The sequence below is a fragment of the Saccopteryx leptura genome, chromosome 1, assembly GCF_036850995.1.
Source record: "Saccopteryx leptura isolate mSacLep1 chromosome 1, mSacLep1_pri_phased_curated, whole genome shotgun sequence".
In the NCBI taxonomy this organism is placed as follows: domain Eukaryota; kingdom Metazoa; phylum Chordata; class Mammalia; order Chiroptera; family Emballonuridae; genus Saccopteryx; species Saccopteryx leptura.
In genome coordinates, this window is record NC_089503.1 from 126728481 (window position 1) to 126746007 (window position 17527).

Genomic DNA, 17527 nt, shown 5'->3' on the forward strand with positions numbered 1-17527 from the left:
CCAAGTATATGATATCGCTTTTTTTGGTCTTCACAAGCAAACAATTCTTAGATTTGCCATGTTCTGTGGGAGGTCTCTCCACCTAAGTATTATAAAGACATACTATCCAGCACAAATGTGTGAGAACTAAAGATTAAAGGAAACCTGGTCTCCATTAGAAGGAACAAAGACCAAGGAGTAAGCATCCACAATCGTTAACACAATCACATCATGCTTATTTAAGCTCCATTAACGCTGGAGAACTCCTGAGAGGCCATGAGTGAATAAATTGATTTTCTCCAAAATGTCTTTATGTTAAAGCCAGGAGTATAGTTAGTGACTTTTTATTTGAGACAAAAATCTCCAATATGGGGAATAATTCAATGAGAGTTTTATTACAACAAAAATCTCAGAAATATTTACATCATTTTTTCTGTAGTAATATATAAAGAAAATATTAAACTTCTTACATATACTTTAAAAGGTGTGGACACTTTTTTATCTGTTCAAAATTACCTGGAAAATGACTTTCAGGAACTGAGTGGAAGCATCACTTCCCGAAGAGGCTGCCAGCAAGGATGAAGCCATGGACATTTGTGTGGATATTATCAAAATGTGAATGTCATTATCTGTATTAGTTTTCTCTGCTGTGTAAAAACAGTTCCGAAAGCACAGGGGCTTAGAACCCCACACATATTTCATCCCTCAGCCTCCAGGGATCAGTAGTTCCGTTATGACTTACCTGGGTTCTCTGTTTGGCCAGAGCTACGATCTCATCTTATGCACAACCTGGAAGGATTTGCTTCCAAGAATCATGTGGTTGTTATCAGCATTTGGTTCCTTGTGGGTTCTCATCCTGAGAACTTGGGTTTCTTGTTAGTTGCTAAGCAAAGACTTCCCTCAGTTTCTTGCCAAATGAGTCTTTTGTCATAGTCACTTGCTTCCTCAAATCTAGCAAGGAAGAGTGTATCCTTGTAAGATGGGCAGTACACTTATGTAATGTCATCACAAAGTGGCATGCCATACTCTGTGTCTGTACCGAGTAGCTGCCGTACTCTGTAGATTATCTGTCCCTCGCCCATTCACCTCCTTTCCACATGCGAAATGCATTTCACCCACTCCCAAAGTCCCCACATATTTTATGCCATCAACCCATCTCGCCAAATTTCAGAAACTTATTATGAAAATCAGGCCCAAATGTGAGGGAGGCCCCCTCTGTATAGCCTCTCTCAGTCTGTCAGCCTCTAAAATGAGATACAAGTTACCTGCCATCAACACATCCAACATGCAATGACGAGACAAGCAGAGGGCACCAACTACGAATATTTCTGTTGAAAAAGGGGACAGTGGGAAGCATAGTGGAACCACTGCTCCACAGAAATTCTGACATCTAACCAGACAGGTGTTGGGAGGTGCTGGGGGTGCTCAATTAAGTTTCAAGGCCTGGATATAATTTTCTCTGGTTCTTGCTCTGCCTTTTGGACTCTTGGTTCTGCTTCCTGAATCTTTCTTCCTTTTTCTAAAGAGGTGCTTTCATCAGCCTGCTTTCTGCTGGTAGAATTTCTAGAATTTCGGATTTTCTAAAGCCTCATTTCATTTGTACTTTCCATGTACCTTACAATCCAAGCTTGTACTTTGCTGAAATAAACTCTACGGCTATCTCGTGGACTTTCTTGCTGTTTACTCCACTGAACAAGTCCACACTCCTAGATATTTGTGAGATGGCCATTTTCTACCTGGGAATCCTGCCAAGATGGCTGAGGGACAACGCCCTATAGCTTGCTTGTGACCACGAGGACCTGTGAGGCGCATCCTTGCTCTTGACCTCTTGAAAGGACCCTTGTGTGACTGAATACTACTCTGATCATTTGGTCTTTCTGAGGCTTTAACAAAAGGTTGTACAGTCACATCCTCAGCTTTTTACTCAGTCATCGATTTCCGGCAGGCTCAGAAGCTATTTCTTAATTTTAGCCTTTTTTGCCCTCAGGAGAGGCTCAGAATTGCTAAAAGTATTTGGTCCTGGTATGTTCCGTTTCAAATTTTTTCACTATTTTTTTTTCCTTTCTCCTGTGTTTAACAATAAACAGAAGGAAGAAACCAGGCAGCACCTCCAATACTTTGGGAATCTCCTTAACTCTGTAACCACTCTACACTGTGTGTGCTGCTTTCCATTTAACTCATTTAACTTGAACAACAGTTCTGGAGACTTTCTGTCTTGTATGACAAGGCTCTTTCTTCTCCCAATTTCCAGTTATATGCTCTTATTTCTTTCTTAACTTTTTGTTGTGATAAAAAACATAAAATTTGCCATTTAGCCATTTTTAAGCATATAATTCAGTGACATTAATTGCATTCACAGTGTTGTGCAAATATAGCCACTATTTCTAAAACTTTTTAATCACCCTAAATAGAAATTTCATAACCATTTAATAGTAATTCTTCTTTTCCTTCTAGTCCCTGGTAACCTCTAATCTATGTTCTGTCTCTTTGAATTTGCCTATCCTAGATATTTTATATAAGTAGAATCATGCAATATTTACCCTCCTCTGTCTGACTTATTTTACTGAACATAATGTTTTCAAGGTTCATCCATGTTATGGCATGTGTCATAACTTCATTTCTTTTCTTAAGGCTGAATAATATTTGGTGCATGGCTATACCATATTGTACAGTATTTACCCATTCACTGCTCATCATTTGACTTTGGGGTTATTTCCACCTTTTGTCTATTACAAATAATGCTGGGTTGAACTCTGGCAAATGAGTGTCTGTTCAAGGCACTGTTTCATTTCTTTTGTGGATTTTCCTAGGAGTACAATTGTTTGATCATATGCTAATTCTATGTTTAACTTTTTGAGGAACTGTCAAGCTGTTTTCCACAGTGACTGCACCATTTTACATTCAGCAATATACAAGGGTTATAATTTCTCCACACCCTCACCAACAATGCTTGTTACTTCACTTTTTTTTCCTGTAGCCATCATAGTAAGTATAAAGTGGTTTTTCATTGTGGTCTTTTTTTGTTGTTTGTTTGTTTATTTGTGGGTTTTTTTTTTTGTTATTTTGGGTTTTTTTACAGAGACAGAGTCAGTCAGAGAGAGGGATAGATAGGGACAGACAGACAGGAACAGAGAGATAAACATCAATCATTTGTTTTTTGTTGCGCATTGTGACACCTTAGTTGTTCATTGATTGCTTTCTCATATGTGCCTTGACTGTGGGCCTTCAGCAGACTGAGTAACCCCTTGCTTGAGCCAGCAATCTTGGGTCCAAGCTGGTGAGCTTTTGCTCAAACCAGATGAGCCCACACTCAAGCTGGTGACCCTGGGGTCTCGAACCTGGGTCCTTGGCATCCTAGTCCGACACTCTATCCACTGTACCATCGCCTGGTCAGGCTCATTGTGGTTTTGATTTACCTTTACTTAAGGACCAATGATAGTGAGCATCTTCTCATATGCCATCCACTATTTGTAGATCTGTTTTTGGAAATGTCTATTTAAGTTCTTTGCCCATATTCTAATTGGTTGGTTTTGTTGTTGTTGAGTTTTAATTTATCTCATGTCCTTCTAAACTCTCACTGGCAGCTTTATATTAATAGCCTTTTCTATACTAAGGTCCAGGTTTATACTAATAGCCTGTTCAAGGTGATTTAGGTTCTCTCTATCCTGCTTCTCAAAATTCTACTTGTTTCTACACATTCTCTGGTCCCAAAGTCACTTTCACATTTTTAGGTATTTCTTACAGTAGAATCACACATGTAGGTACCAAAATCTGTTATTATATAATAATATTACCACAAAATCTGCTGCCTAAAGCTCCATATGTTTTTGGCTCAGTTTCTATGGGTTTGTAGACTGGACATAGTTTACCTTCATCCTTTGCCTCAGGATCTCACAAGGCTGTAACCAAGGTATATTATTATGGACACACTGTATGTATAGCTTCTCTGGTGCCTCACAATATTCTGTTGTTTCAGTATGGCCCAGCACAGGGACCGTCACTTAGAACCAAGGAGGATATGGTCTAGCCAGGGCTCCGATTGGTTCAGGCTAACAGTGGTTGCCACGAGAAGCTATCATGGACCTAACCAGAGCAGAACATTTATAGCCTAAAGAAATATGAAAAGAAACATGATACAGTGTTGAGAATCTATTCTCTATGAGATTATGAAAGGCAAGGTTTTTTTTCACAGAGACTAGGTTTGTAAGAAAATGGATAATTTATGGAGAAATATTGCTGGGTTATTAATTAACTTTTAAATGCAAAATGAGAATGAGCAGTCATGAGCAAAATTAAAATCTTAATTTTTAATGCATCATGAAATGCATCTCTGACTGGAAGTGATTTAAGATACTAGAGATCCAGGAGAGCCCGTAACATTTCAAAAATGTTCAGCTTGTTATTTGGCAAAAGCCAGCTGCTTGCAGAGGACGGTAGCAGTGAGGATCCAACAGCTGGCCCATTGTCTAGGTATCTGATCCATAAATTAATAAAAACCCTTGAACAGGCAGAGTTTCCAAAGCAAGTAATTTCCGTTTAGCAAGAGATGCTTCCCTTAGAAGCACATTAGCTGGGGTGGGAGAGTCAGGGGGCCAGAAGAACATTTCTTCCTTGAAATTGCAAAAAAGTCAGGGTTAGGGGCTTGCAAGGGCCTTGCCTCTGAGCAGACTCTCTCTGGCTGGATTTGGGAGTAAAAACCCAGGCATAAAGGGACAGAGAGAACCTACAAATTGCTGCTTTCCTCTGACCTTCCTTGCAGAGGGTGATGCAGTCACAAAACCATGCTGTGGCTGTTTTTTCCCAGCACCACTGTAGAGGGAGAAAGGGACGGGAAGGCATACTGTGGACAACCTTAAAATGCAGCCAGATGTGGAATTGATTGGCACTGGTGGGAAGTTTTATGCTCCATGCAGTTTTCAGGTTCTACTGAAGTAGTTTTTAGCTATAACAGCATGCAGGACGTTTTCAAAGGCGGCCAGCTACACACAAATGTGAGAAGGTTTTTGTGCACTGTGATTTATTTTGCTATGCGGAAATGGTAGCTCGGTTACTGTGCTTCTTATTAAAAGTCAAAGGGCTTATATCTCCTTGGCTTTTTCTACTTTTTTATTGTTTGTTTGCATTTTTGAAAGCTGAAATTAGGGTGAAGGCCACTAGGACGTCCATTCCTTTCAGTTGTCGGTGGATCAGCTTGGAAACAGGAGGTGGTCTCCTACTTCTCATTATCCCCACAGTGAGAGAAGCTGCATGTGGAGAGTTTGAATTAAATGCTGAGTTCTGATCTTCTGAATTTTCTTAACTTACTGCTTCCAAACATGTTCTTGAAATAAATGGCCATTTCCTCTTGGAACGGTCTATGCCCTAACACATGTGTTAGTGATCTCTGAGCAGTCAGGATGCTTTTCTTCTTGTAACTCGCCACATTTGCACATGTTGCCGAAGGTCATATTCCTTTCATGTAGTGTGTCCTCAATTTTGTTCTGGCTCTTTTAAGTGGAGGTCCGCCCTTTTAATTGGAAGGTTCTTCCCTTCCGTGGTCATGACCATGAGCTCTGAAAGCTAGGGCCCAGGGAGACTGTATGTGACTTCTTCAGAGGGAAGCCTAATGTTTCTTTTTGCATTAAAAGTGGAAAATAAGAAGAGTGATTACTCTTCAGGTCCATTGGCTATTCTTTTTATTTGAAACTTTAGAGAAACTAAACCATTTGCCTGAGTGGTTCTTGACTTTCTAGATCAGTGGTAGTCAACCTGGTCCCTACCGCCCACTAGTGGGCGTTCCAGATTTCATGATGGACGGTAGCAGAGCAACCAAAGTATAAATAAAAAGATAGATTTAACTATAGTAAGTTGTTTTATAAAGATTTATTCTGCCAAACTTAGCGAAAATCCGACATAAAGTACTTGGTAAGTAATTATTATTATATGCTTTAACTTGTTGTAACTCTGTTTTATAAATTTTATAAAGTAAAGTTACTTCCCTACTTTATAAATCACCATTACTATGGAACCGGTTAGAAAAATTTTACTACTAACAGAGATACAAAAGTGGGTGGTAGGTATAAAAAGGTTGACTACCCCTGTTCTAGAAGTTCTAGAAGCTTCTTCTGCCAGAGCCTATCAGCTCTCTCTCCAGTTTCTCTTGAGAGGTTGACTTTTGACTTTACTGTTAGTTACTTTTTCTGTACTTTCACACAGCTGTCATATCTTGTTCCCACCGATCCAAACCCCCTGCGTACCCCTTCCTCTCCTCCTTCTGCCAGCATCATGTTTGTCTGACTTGGACTATGTCTCCCTTCAATTGTTGCAATGTAGATTCTCCTGCCTGGTATTTGTTCCATCAGCTCTTCCTGCTGGTGGCCTCACCTCACTGTCTTTGGAGAACCAGACTCCACTCTCAGTGTTGGAGAACTCTTCAAATCTCAAGGACTCTGGTGCTCCAGTGGGATGAGCCACCAAACCCCAGTGACCATAGTCCACTGTAACTCCGGCGGTACTGTTTTGTCTCTGGAGTTCTGTGGGATTTTCTTGTCAATAAAGTTCAACTTTCTGTCACCTTGTTCTGTCCTCTTTCCCTCAGTGACCTCTCTTACTGCACTCTCCCCGGCCCTACTTACCATGGTGTTCTAGAATGTCCAGTAATGCTCCCTGTGCCTCATCCTGTTGACTTCACTCAGCTTGGCCTGGCTTTTTACTTTTCGTCACTGTGCCTGTTCCCAACGCCTTCATATTCTCTATGGAGTTTTCTTGGTTTGATGAAGAAGAGACTGTTGAATCTTATCAGTATTTTGCTATCAGGAAATTCTGCTCCCCAAATTACTTCTCCTGATGTCTGGAAACCATCTACCGTTTACCCCTAGTATTTCCACTCATTACGATTGGGCTGCCTATCCTGCACATTTGGGCTTGTGTCCATTTCCCAGTATTCATCTCAGGTTGTAAACATCTGTGACAGGGAAGCACTCTTTGTAATGCCCTTTGCACAGTGCCCTGCAGGATTAAGTGTTTATTAATCGTGATGACTTTCTTTTTTTTATTAATTATTTTTATTTATTTTATTTTATTTTTTTACAGAGACAGAGAGAGAGTCAGAGTGAGGGATAGACAGGGACAGACAGACAGGAATGGAGAGATGAGAAGCATCAATCATTAGTTTTTTCGTTGCGCATTGTGACACCTTAGTTGTTCATTGATTGCTTTCTCATATGTGCCTTGACCACGGGCCTTCAGCAGACCAAGCAACCCCTTGCTGGAGCCAGCGACCTTGGGTCCAAGCTGGTGAATTTTTGCTCAAACCAGATGAGCCCGCACTCAAGCTGGCGACCTCAGGGTCTCGAACCTGGGTCTTCCGCATCCCAGTCTGACGCTCTATCCACTGCGCCACTGCCTGGTCAGGCTAATCGTGATGACTTTCAAAGTAACTGACTTAGCCTCACAAACAGGACCCTCTGCCTCCTGTTTCTAAAGGCAGGTGACCTGGTTAGGGTAAAAGATGGAAACATCTTGCATTCTAGGCTTCTCTAGAAGCCAAACCTGTGTTTCGTAGGTGGACTATTGTGTTGATATAGCCCTTTAAGTTGCTAGATCAGCGGTTCTCAACCTGTGGGTCGCGACCCCGGCGGGGGTCGAACAACCAAAACACAGGGGTCACCTAAAGCCATCGGAAAATACATAATGCATATATTACAGTTATGAAGTAGCCACCAAAATTATTTTTTCGTTTGGGGTCACCACAACATGAGGAACTGTATTGTGGAGTCACGGCATTAGAAAGGTTGAGAACCACTGTGCTAGATGCATCTCACTAAATTTAGTTTTGTTCAGAGTAGCATCTTCCTCCTTACAAGCTATACTCTGTAGAATGCCAGGATGTTTTTGTTTATTTGTTTGTTTCCCTTCGTTCATTTCATTTCACTTGTACTATCAAAGAATGAAAAGAAATTTGACTCACATGCAGCTAAAGAAGCCCTTGTATATTTGGCTAAAAATTGGCAATGTGAATGTATATGTAGAAGTATAGAAGTATATTCAATCACAACAACAGGAATAGTATTTGTAAATAGTAATTCAACTCTTATTTAGATAAGCAATAGTCTTTGAAATTAAGGTTGAACATTATTCTTGAAGCCTGCAAATAAATTTTAAAATGCAATAACCTAAGCAGTATATGGCATGAAGCTTTAGGCTAAAATCAGGCTTTAATTTTTCTTTAACGTATTATATTAATAAGATTATGACCTTATTTGATTCACAGATGAGAAATGAAATCCAAATACACTTTTGCTGACTTTGTATTCATAACCTGCTTTATCTTTCAATGCGTATGTGTAGAAGATAAATGCCCTACCTAGGTATTTTCTGTGTGTTCTCATTTTTGCGTGTCTATTTGAAGGGTTTTGTTTTGTTTGTTTCTCCTTTAATTGGCTGCACAGGAAGATCCATCCTGCATTGTGAGTTTAGCATTTTCTTCACTGTGTCCCGTGCATCCCATTGTCTGTGCGCACACAGCATGACCAGCGACACATCCGCCTCCTCTGCTGAGCAACCACTTCAAACACAAAAGGCCGTCCACGCCGAGCATGCCCATGTGTCCACGTCTGGTGCAGGGACGGAGCCTGGCAGGGCTGGGGCCTCATGTTACACTAAGCAATTTCCTTTTCCTCTTCTTGGTTTCCTCATTATAGATACTGTAATGAACACCTGCTGTGCCCCCCACATGTGTTCTGGACAGGCTGGGGTCCTTGGGAACGGTGCACAGCCCAGTGCGGGGGTGGCATTCAAGCTCGCCGCAGGACTTGCGAGAATGGGCCCGACTGCGCCGGCTGCAACGTGGTGAGTAGAGTCCTCCTCGTCCCCAGCCCGCAACCTGGAGCTGGGAGAGCAGTGTCAGCACGCACCCAAATGCTCGAACACACAAGATACATTGTAAAGTACTCTAGGTGCTCTGCAAACCCATGTGTAAACATTACGTGCTCTGCATACATGAGGTTATCTGCATGCCACATGCTTTGTAGATACTAAATGTTCTGTTAATATACACGACCAAACAGTAGACGCTCGGTATGCACTCAGTGCTCCTCAGGTGTTAGGTGCTCTCACACACTAGATATTCTGCTGATGTTAGGGTCTGAATATACACTATTGTTCTATAACCAATGAATGCTCTGTTAACATGACATGTCCTGGGGCTGGAGGTTCTGCATGCACTAGATGCCGTGAATTGGACAGGTTTTTCTGGTTAATGAGACTATGTGCAGGAAATACTGAAAATTCAGAGTATCCTGGAAGCTTTTTGAATTAAATATTCACATATGGGATAGGCTGCCCCAGGAGTGTTTCAGTTCCCATTTCTGAGCTATGACAACAACTTCAGCCTGCTTAACTCTGGTCAGTATATTTGGTTCGGGGAAATGGGATAAGGTCTCTGTTCAGAACTCACGTTATTGTTTAGAACACAAGGTGAACCTGAGACACGGAGGAGTAAGAGACATTCTGGGGTCGTTGTCAGAGCTTACTGGTACCAATTTAGAGGAGACAAAAGATAACTTATGGTTTTGTTTTTCTTCTGCCTTAGCAAGTCATATTTCTTTTAGCACTTTAAACCCGCAAATAAAATTGCTCATGTGCAAGAAAGTACCTTCCCAAAGGCCCGTTGCTGCTCCTCCTGTGCCATCTGTGATGGTGACTGGGCCCCAAAGGCTGCTGGACTTGCACGTCATTTTACCTCATTTGCCTTCCCTTGGTGCTGGCAACGCAGAGTGGAGGCAGAGACGGTGGGAATGTTTGCGGGGAGAAGTTTAGCATGAAAACGTCTGGCTTGGCATCTTTGTGCAGTGGTCTTTCTGACTGGTCTTTATAGAAGTCTGCTCCCTTAGCCGATGAAGCTGAATGATATTTTTTGTGTGTGCACTGCTGTAAAGCTTGTTTTTGTGAGAAGCAAAAACCACACACCCCAGACAGCCTTGGGGAGTTTGGAGCGAGGAAGAGGGTTATGAGATGCTTTGTCAGATATTACTTTGACCCGGAGCGACCTCTGTTACTGGGATTTACAATTAGATTTCTTTCCTCTTTGCACTGGCTGACATTGCAGTATCTTTAATACAAGCTATTACTGATTACAGAGGCACTTCTTTCCTGGTTGTCCCAAACTAAATTTTAAACCTTGAAAAGTCTTAGTGTCCCATTTGCAATGATATGTTTTTTGATATTTCAGATGCTGAAATTGAAAATTATTTATTAAAACATGAAGCGTATACCTGTGAACATTCTTTTATTCTTAGGAAACAACTCAAATGCTGTAGCTAGATTGTTTGCTGAACTATGCCATTTCCTGTTCCCAGAGGCTCAGCGTCAGAGCCTGGGCTCTTCATGCCCAAACCAAGCTTCATCTTGTCTGCTGGGAGACCAAAGGGATGGTGACCGGGTTGATTTGCACTTCAGTTTATAAACTTGTGCAATATAAAAACTCAGAAAACATTTCAAGTCATTCATTTTCCTATTGCATATTTACTTCAATAGTTACGTTTAATGAAAAAAAATTTATTAAGGAAAGTGTAGCATATTCTTGATGTAGTCACTGGAATGTGTGTGTGTGTGTGTGTGTGTGTGAGAGAGAGAGAGAGAGAGAGAGAGATACACATGACTATAAATGTAAAAATATGAATGTCTTCATAAAGTGTTAATATGTATATTGTTTTATTTATGTCCAGGTTCACAAAATTATGGTTTATGAAACAAATACCACATCAATTTTCAAACCCAGAGAAATGTCACGCAAGTCTTCAGTGAGACTTATGTCAGTCCTTTGGCAGTTCAGTTTAGTTACCCACCTCCCAAAGTAAATCTGCTGGCCATGTACTCCCAGGAAGGCGTTATTGTGGCACAATGGAGCAATCTGCTCTTTTTCGATGGGAGCACAGCCTTTATTTTCCTTCCCACATGGCTTTCCCTGTTTATCCCAGAATCTGACTTCTCTAAGGCAGGAATGCCAGCCCATGCCCATGGGGGAACAGAAGAAGGTTGAGGAAGTGGCTTGGAACTTTTTGATCACCTAGAAAACGTACACTATCAATTAAATTCCTAAAGAGGTTATTTGATAATAATAGCTACTTAAAGTAATATGGTGATCCTTCTATTCTAGTCACAATTTATAAATATTTGGCCACAAAGTACGTTTGTTTTTAATGGGAGTATTTTGTCAAGATTATAGTTTAATTTATTAATGTGTAGGTTATTTATGAATTTGGATTCTTAAAGTTGATTATCTGCTTGCCAGAATCTCGCTGGATGACAACTCAGGTGATATTTCTGAGTCTCAGTCTCCCCCTCTAAGAAAGGGGTGACAGTGCTTCCATACGGTTGTACGTGTCATATTTGCTGATGGTGTGAGGTTCTGGCAGAAAGAAGGTCTTGCTTTTTTCGGCTCTCACTCTGAGTTCCCCATCCTACTCTCATTTCATTTTTTATTTAACTTTCTCTGTTTGTTTTATTTATTTTATTGATTTTAGAGAGAGAGGAAGGGAGAGATAAAGAGAAAGAGACAGAAACATTGATTTGCTCCTGTATGTGCCCTGACTGGTGATCGAACCAGCAACCTCTGTGCTTCAAAACACTGTTCTAACCAACTGAGCTATCCAACCAGGCCCTATTCTCATTTCCTTGCTATTCCTGAGCTGCAGCTGCTTGTCTGAGCTCAAACTTATTAAAACTGACAGCATGCTAATGCTAACGAAATGTTATTTATACAGTTAAGGACGTATTTATGGAAACTCTAAGAACTTGGCTTTCCTGAGTACTGCGACAGCTTATAAGGAAAGAGTTGATTTCAAGTTCTAGTATGAACAGTATATAAAAGACTTGCGAATCTTTCCTTGCTCTGACATTTTCAAATAAGTTTTACAAAAAAAGATTTCCCACGTTTCACATGTGAAATTCCTAAGTCCTGTCTTTGAATAAATCTCCAAGCCTTTCTTTAAATCTCAGTAAGAGAGGTTCAGTTCAGCCAGTTAAGGACCCTCATTAACAGTTATTAGTTTTTTCTATGAAACCCTGCTTTTAAAGTACCAAATTTTGATAGTTCTTCAAGATCCTGACTTCAGTTCTTTTGGATAAATATGCAGAGGTGAGCTTGCTGGCTCATATGGTAATTCCAGTTTTAACTTCTTGAGGAATCTTTATACTATTTTTAATAGCAGCCATACCATTTTGCATTATTGGTATCAATGCAGTTTCAGGGGAGAAAGCTCTATTCTTGAATAATATAACAGTAAGGACAGCTGACATTTTATATTTTATTACATTTAAAGTTTCTTTTGAATTAATATTTTATTAATATGTAAATAATATCAATATTTTATAATAATATATTAAATATCAATATTATTTTATATTAATTATTTGGCATATTTGTGTTTTATTTTTACCTTGTTTTGATAATATCTAGTAAACATAATGCCATATCTCCCCTGTGTATAAAACATTCCCATGTATAAGACGCACCTTAATTCTAAAAAAAAGAAATGTATTATATAAAGTTATTGAACTCAAGTTTTATTCATCATAAAATCCATACAACTCCTCATCACTGTCAAAAAAGCCGGAAATGCAAGTAAAAACTCTACAACCATTGTATATATAAGATGCATCCAGTTTTTAGACCCTAAATTTTTCGGGAAAAGGTACGCTTTATACATGGGGAAATACGGTAATTGTTAGAGCACGTCTTATATATGACACTGCATAATATTAAATAAAATTATAACTGAGTGTACTTTAGTTATTTAGTCATGTCATCTTGTTTCAGTTTAGATTGAAATCCTATGTCACATAACAACTGCATTCCATACAGTGCACTAAAAACAATTAAAATTTATTATGTTTATTTTGCCAGCACCCCTGCTAGGCAGTGAAAATTTTTACATTATTACTTCTGTTGGGCGATGAGAAAACTCAATTAGAGAAGGATTAATGAACATGGCCAGTAGCAAGTTGTTAGGGGCTGGCTGGGCCAGCCTTGGAAAATGGGATCTCTGGGCACAAATAGAATTTAATGACAAGACTCCATTTGCATGACTTTTTTGCTCGGTGTTAAGTAATTAAAGGTAGGTCTTTATTTATTCTTATTTAGTACTAAGTGTTGCTTAACCAAAAGAGGAGCTTTTCTGTCTTTGGATAAACTGTTTTTTCATTCATTAGCACCTGTGATTTTCATTATATTGTGATCATATTCTCCCAGCCAACCATGAGAGTACCATTAAGGGATTATTATGAGCATCGAAATTAATAGAAGATAAACTCATAAGAAATTTAATTTTATGTTTGGCCTGAAAATTAGAATGCATGATAGGTAAAAGACATAAAATGTTTTGTTGTATAAATAAAATTGTATCTGAACTCACTGTAATTTAAGATTTCCTCAAAGGCTTAGTTGATGTGTGAAAGAATAGATTAAGGGCAGTGTCAGATCCAGCAAAGATAATTCCAAAACAGAAAGAGACTCAGCATTGTCAGCCCTATATTTATTACTGAAATATCACACACAAGGTAAAAAACCACTGTCCAAAAGTTGTGATATATGATTTCAACAGGGAGCAAAGGAGAGATAGATACCTAATTCTTCCAAAAGAACCCGACCACAGAAGACCCAAAATCATGAAAGAGGAAAAATTTAAAGTCAATATATGTTGTCAAAGGGATTCTGTGTAGGTTCATCCGAGTTGATATAACATATTAAAATTGTGTCACTATGGATAATATTAGGAGCAAATGAAACCTGGTAATTGGGAATTTAAATAAATTGGGATTTATAGAAATAATGACAGCATTACAAAATATCTCATTTTGGGGTAGGACATTGGAGTTTGCAAAATATTTTGTAAATGTCACCTCATGCATTCCTGATTTTCCAAATAGAAGATCAGGACCCAGAGAAAACGAGTTATGTGCCTGCAACCCTGCAGCTAGCAGAGTAAGACCCTGCACCCAATTCTTCTCCCCTAAGGTCCTTAAAGGTCCAGGATGCTATAGTTTCCTTAGGGACAAGAACTGTGAGATTGACCAGCAGGAGCTAATATGCCACACCTACAAAGCTAGATGGAGTCAGAGAGTATTAAAAAGATTCATTTCCTCTCCTCCGAAATTGATCAAGTTATCTCTGGTGCTGCTTTGACTTTTTTTTTTTTTGTACTAAAATGTCTTTAAGAAAATCACAGCTTCTAGCAACGGCACCTACTTCTGTTCAGAAGGACAGATGGTACCTCTTGTCTACGTAAAATATAAAGGAAATGTCAACTGGGAAAAACAAAAGTTTTTAAACCTGAACAAATAGTTTTCACGTTGGCTGCATGCCAGTTGTGGTAGTTCTTTCCTTTGTAGTCTTATTTAGTGTTTCCTTAGTTCCAGACAGTGGTTTTCTTGAGATCTGTGGTCCTGACATGGAGGATGGACACTTTTTTAGGAGCGGATACAAGGGAAGTTCTTGACTTGTTCAATGATTTTCATTTGCTTTCTCCCCTTTGTACAGTATAAGCTTAGCATGTGTTAGACTACAGGTACATTGCTTGTTTCACACTAAATTATGTGTTAGTTAAAGTGTTATATTTTACTTTGGGCCAAGATCTACTTCCTCGTGTTTACTTGCTGTCCCTAATGATACCCAATAATCTCACAGTCACTGGCCTTTTGCCCATGATACTTCCATGTGCAACTTCCGGAAGGGGTATGCTTTCTCCTTCCCTTCCCAGCTATGAAAGCTGCTTCTCAAACACATCTTCACAACTGATATTAAAAGGCATGATTTACTTATTTTCTTATTTATTCAGTGAGAAGAGGAGAGGCCGAGGCAGACTCCTGCATACACCCCTACTAGGATCCATCCAGCACTCCCACTAAGGGGCGATGCTCTGCTCATCTAGGGCGTTGATCCATTCTGAGCTTTTCTTAGCTCCTGAGGCTGAGGCCATGGAGTCATTCTCAGGACACAGGGCCAACTTTGCTCCAATTGAGCTATGGCTGCAGGAGGGGGAGAATGAGAGAGAGAGAGAGAAACGAGAAGAGGAAGGGTAAAGAAGCAGATGGGTGCTTCTCCTGTATGCCCTGACCAGGAATCAAACCCAGGACATCCACACTCTGTGTTGATGCTCTACCACTGAGCAAACCTGCCAGGGCCAGCATGCTTTTCCTTAATTGTTGTATCTCTGGGAGGTGATCTAAATTTTTCATGTGATCCATTACCAGGAAAGCTCAACAGAGGACCTTGACTTTTGTGAACAAGATCCCAGTATGAACTCTTCTACTGCATGTGCTTGTAAAATATGTTCACTTGTATTGCCAGATGCTGTTAGGCAAGGGAAAGGATTGACCTCCATAGCTAAAACTTGATACTGTACCTTTCTTAGCATGGGAATGCAAAATTTGTGGGGGGGTTTGTTTTGTTTTGTTTTTGTTATATCTCAGTGAGGAGCTTGCCTTTATGAAAGATGGTCAGAGTAAAAATGTCACATATTGAGTATTTTGAAAGAGTTGGTATCAGTTCATAAAATCAAGTGGTACAATGGGTGGCCACAAAAATGTACATTTTTTGAAATTTAGCACTAGAAATTCAATCAAGTTTAGGAAAGATGCATGATACAGAAGGAGAGAAAACAGAAATGATGGATTATAGGAATTAATCCATCAAAAGTCCGTCTCTAGAATATATAAATTATCATCTGCAGTCTTAGAGGATTTCGCAGAAATGTTTTATTTACACAGTAGGGAGAGTCTGTTGCACAGATTTCTGTGGCTCAATATAAAATCTGGCTTGTTTCTACCAATAATAACTCAAGTAGAGTAATTGCAAAGTTAATTAAAAGGAGAAGGCTTTTTCATGAATAGAGGTTTTCTGCTGTAAAAGTAACTTAAGTAAGATACACAGAGAGGTTTTTTTCTCTATAGTTTACCAATAATTTCCATGATAAACTTTTCCCATACCTGACACTACATACCTGAATGTACTTAGGTAAACACAGTGACAGTATTTCACTTAAAACAATTTCCACTAAGGGGACGTGCATTTAAAAATCTTTTGTAGATCTACATGAATACATAGTACCCACAGAAGAGCCATTTTTAAAGGCATAACAAATAGTTGTCATCATTTAAAATAGGGGACCCCAGGTCTCTTTTTAAAACAGTTCCTATGTTTTAACTGCTACAAAATGAATTATTAAACGTGGCTTTCTAAATTTAAAGGCTTAGTAGACGTTCCTCCAAGCACAGTTAGGGAATATTCCTTTCCAAATGCATCTTCCATCTTTGATTGTAGCACTGCTGACACTATTGGGCTAATCATGGATTATCTATCCATAAAGAATGCTCCTTGAGTCGTCTAGTCGATTTGATGTCCCTTCTAAATTGGGCACTTATCTTGGTCAATTTCTGTAGTTCACCTTGTCTGCTTCTAGCTGCACTAGGCACTTACACTGCAATTAAAGAGAAGGCTCTCTTAGTTTTTAAAAAGCAATTTAGTTATCCAGCCAAATTGTCTTTTACATGCTGAGATGCTGTCCCTCTCACTGGAAGACAAGGACTTCCTGTCCAAGGGCGAGGGAGGAGGAGTTTGTAGCATCAAAATTGGGCTCTTGCGTTGATTTGCATCTTTGGGTACTTCTGTCTCCTCACTATTTTTTTTTTTTCAACAGACGGAGAGAGTCAGAGAGAGGGACAGATAGGGACAGACAGAAAAGGAGAGAGATGAGAAGAATCAATTTTTTGTTGCAACATCTTTGTTGTTCATTGATTACTTGTTCATTGATTGCTTTCTCATATATGCCTTGACTGGGGAGCTACAGGAGAACAAATGACCCCTATTCAAGCCAGCAGCCTTGGGCTGAAGCCAGACACCTTGGGCTTCAAGCCAGCAACCTTTGGGCTCAAGCCAGTGACCAGAGGGTCATGTCTATGATCAGTTACCCCTGTGCTTAAGCTACTGAGCCTGCACTCAAGCTGGATGAGCCCACACTCAAGCCAGCAATCTCAGGGTTTTGAACCTGGGCATTCTGCCTCCCAGTCAGATGCTCTATCCACTGTGCCACCACCCCTCTAATTTTTAATAATCATAGTTCAGTCCAGCACATCGCTGTACAGGTTGGAGCTATGTTTCCAGGAGGCATTTTCATGCATTATAGCAGCTTAGCCTATGAGAATATTCTGCCCACATGGCCAACCCAATCTGAAACCTGTGGCTCGACATAGATTAGTACCTCTGCTCAGCCAGCTTAGAGAGAAGAGAGAGGCAGGAATCTGGCCCACTGTAGGTTCCATGTTAGAGAGGCCAACATTGCATCAGCCCTAAAACCCTCTCTAAAATTAAATAAATAAACAAGCAAACAAAACCTGGTGAGACAGCCCTTTGAGGACGGCTTTGTCATTTACTTAATTGATTTTTCTTCTTGTGGTGTGGTCTGCCTGCCATTTACTCAGGCCTACAAGATCTGCACATATCACAGTCTGAAAAGCTGTTTGCTGGAGCTCACACTGATATATCCAGAAGAATATGAGCATCTTCATTTTT

General features: G+C 39.8%; 1 protein-coding gene across 2 annotated transcripts in view; it reads left to right on the forward strand.

The window, feature by feature from the left end:
* Positions 1-17527, forward strand: part of SEMA5A (semaphorin 5A) — a 487022-nt gene that overhangs the window by 414680 nt on the left and 54815 nt on the right. For both annotated transcript variants that reach the window (XM_066374585.1, XM_066374594.1), the window contains exon 16: positions 8661-8808. In XM_066374585.1, coding sequence (XP_066230682.1) covers positions 8661-8808 — 148 coding nt within the window. The remainder of the gene's footprint in view (positions 1-8660; positions 8809-17527) is intronic.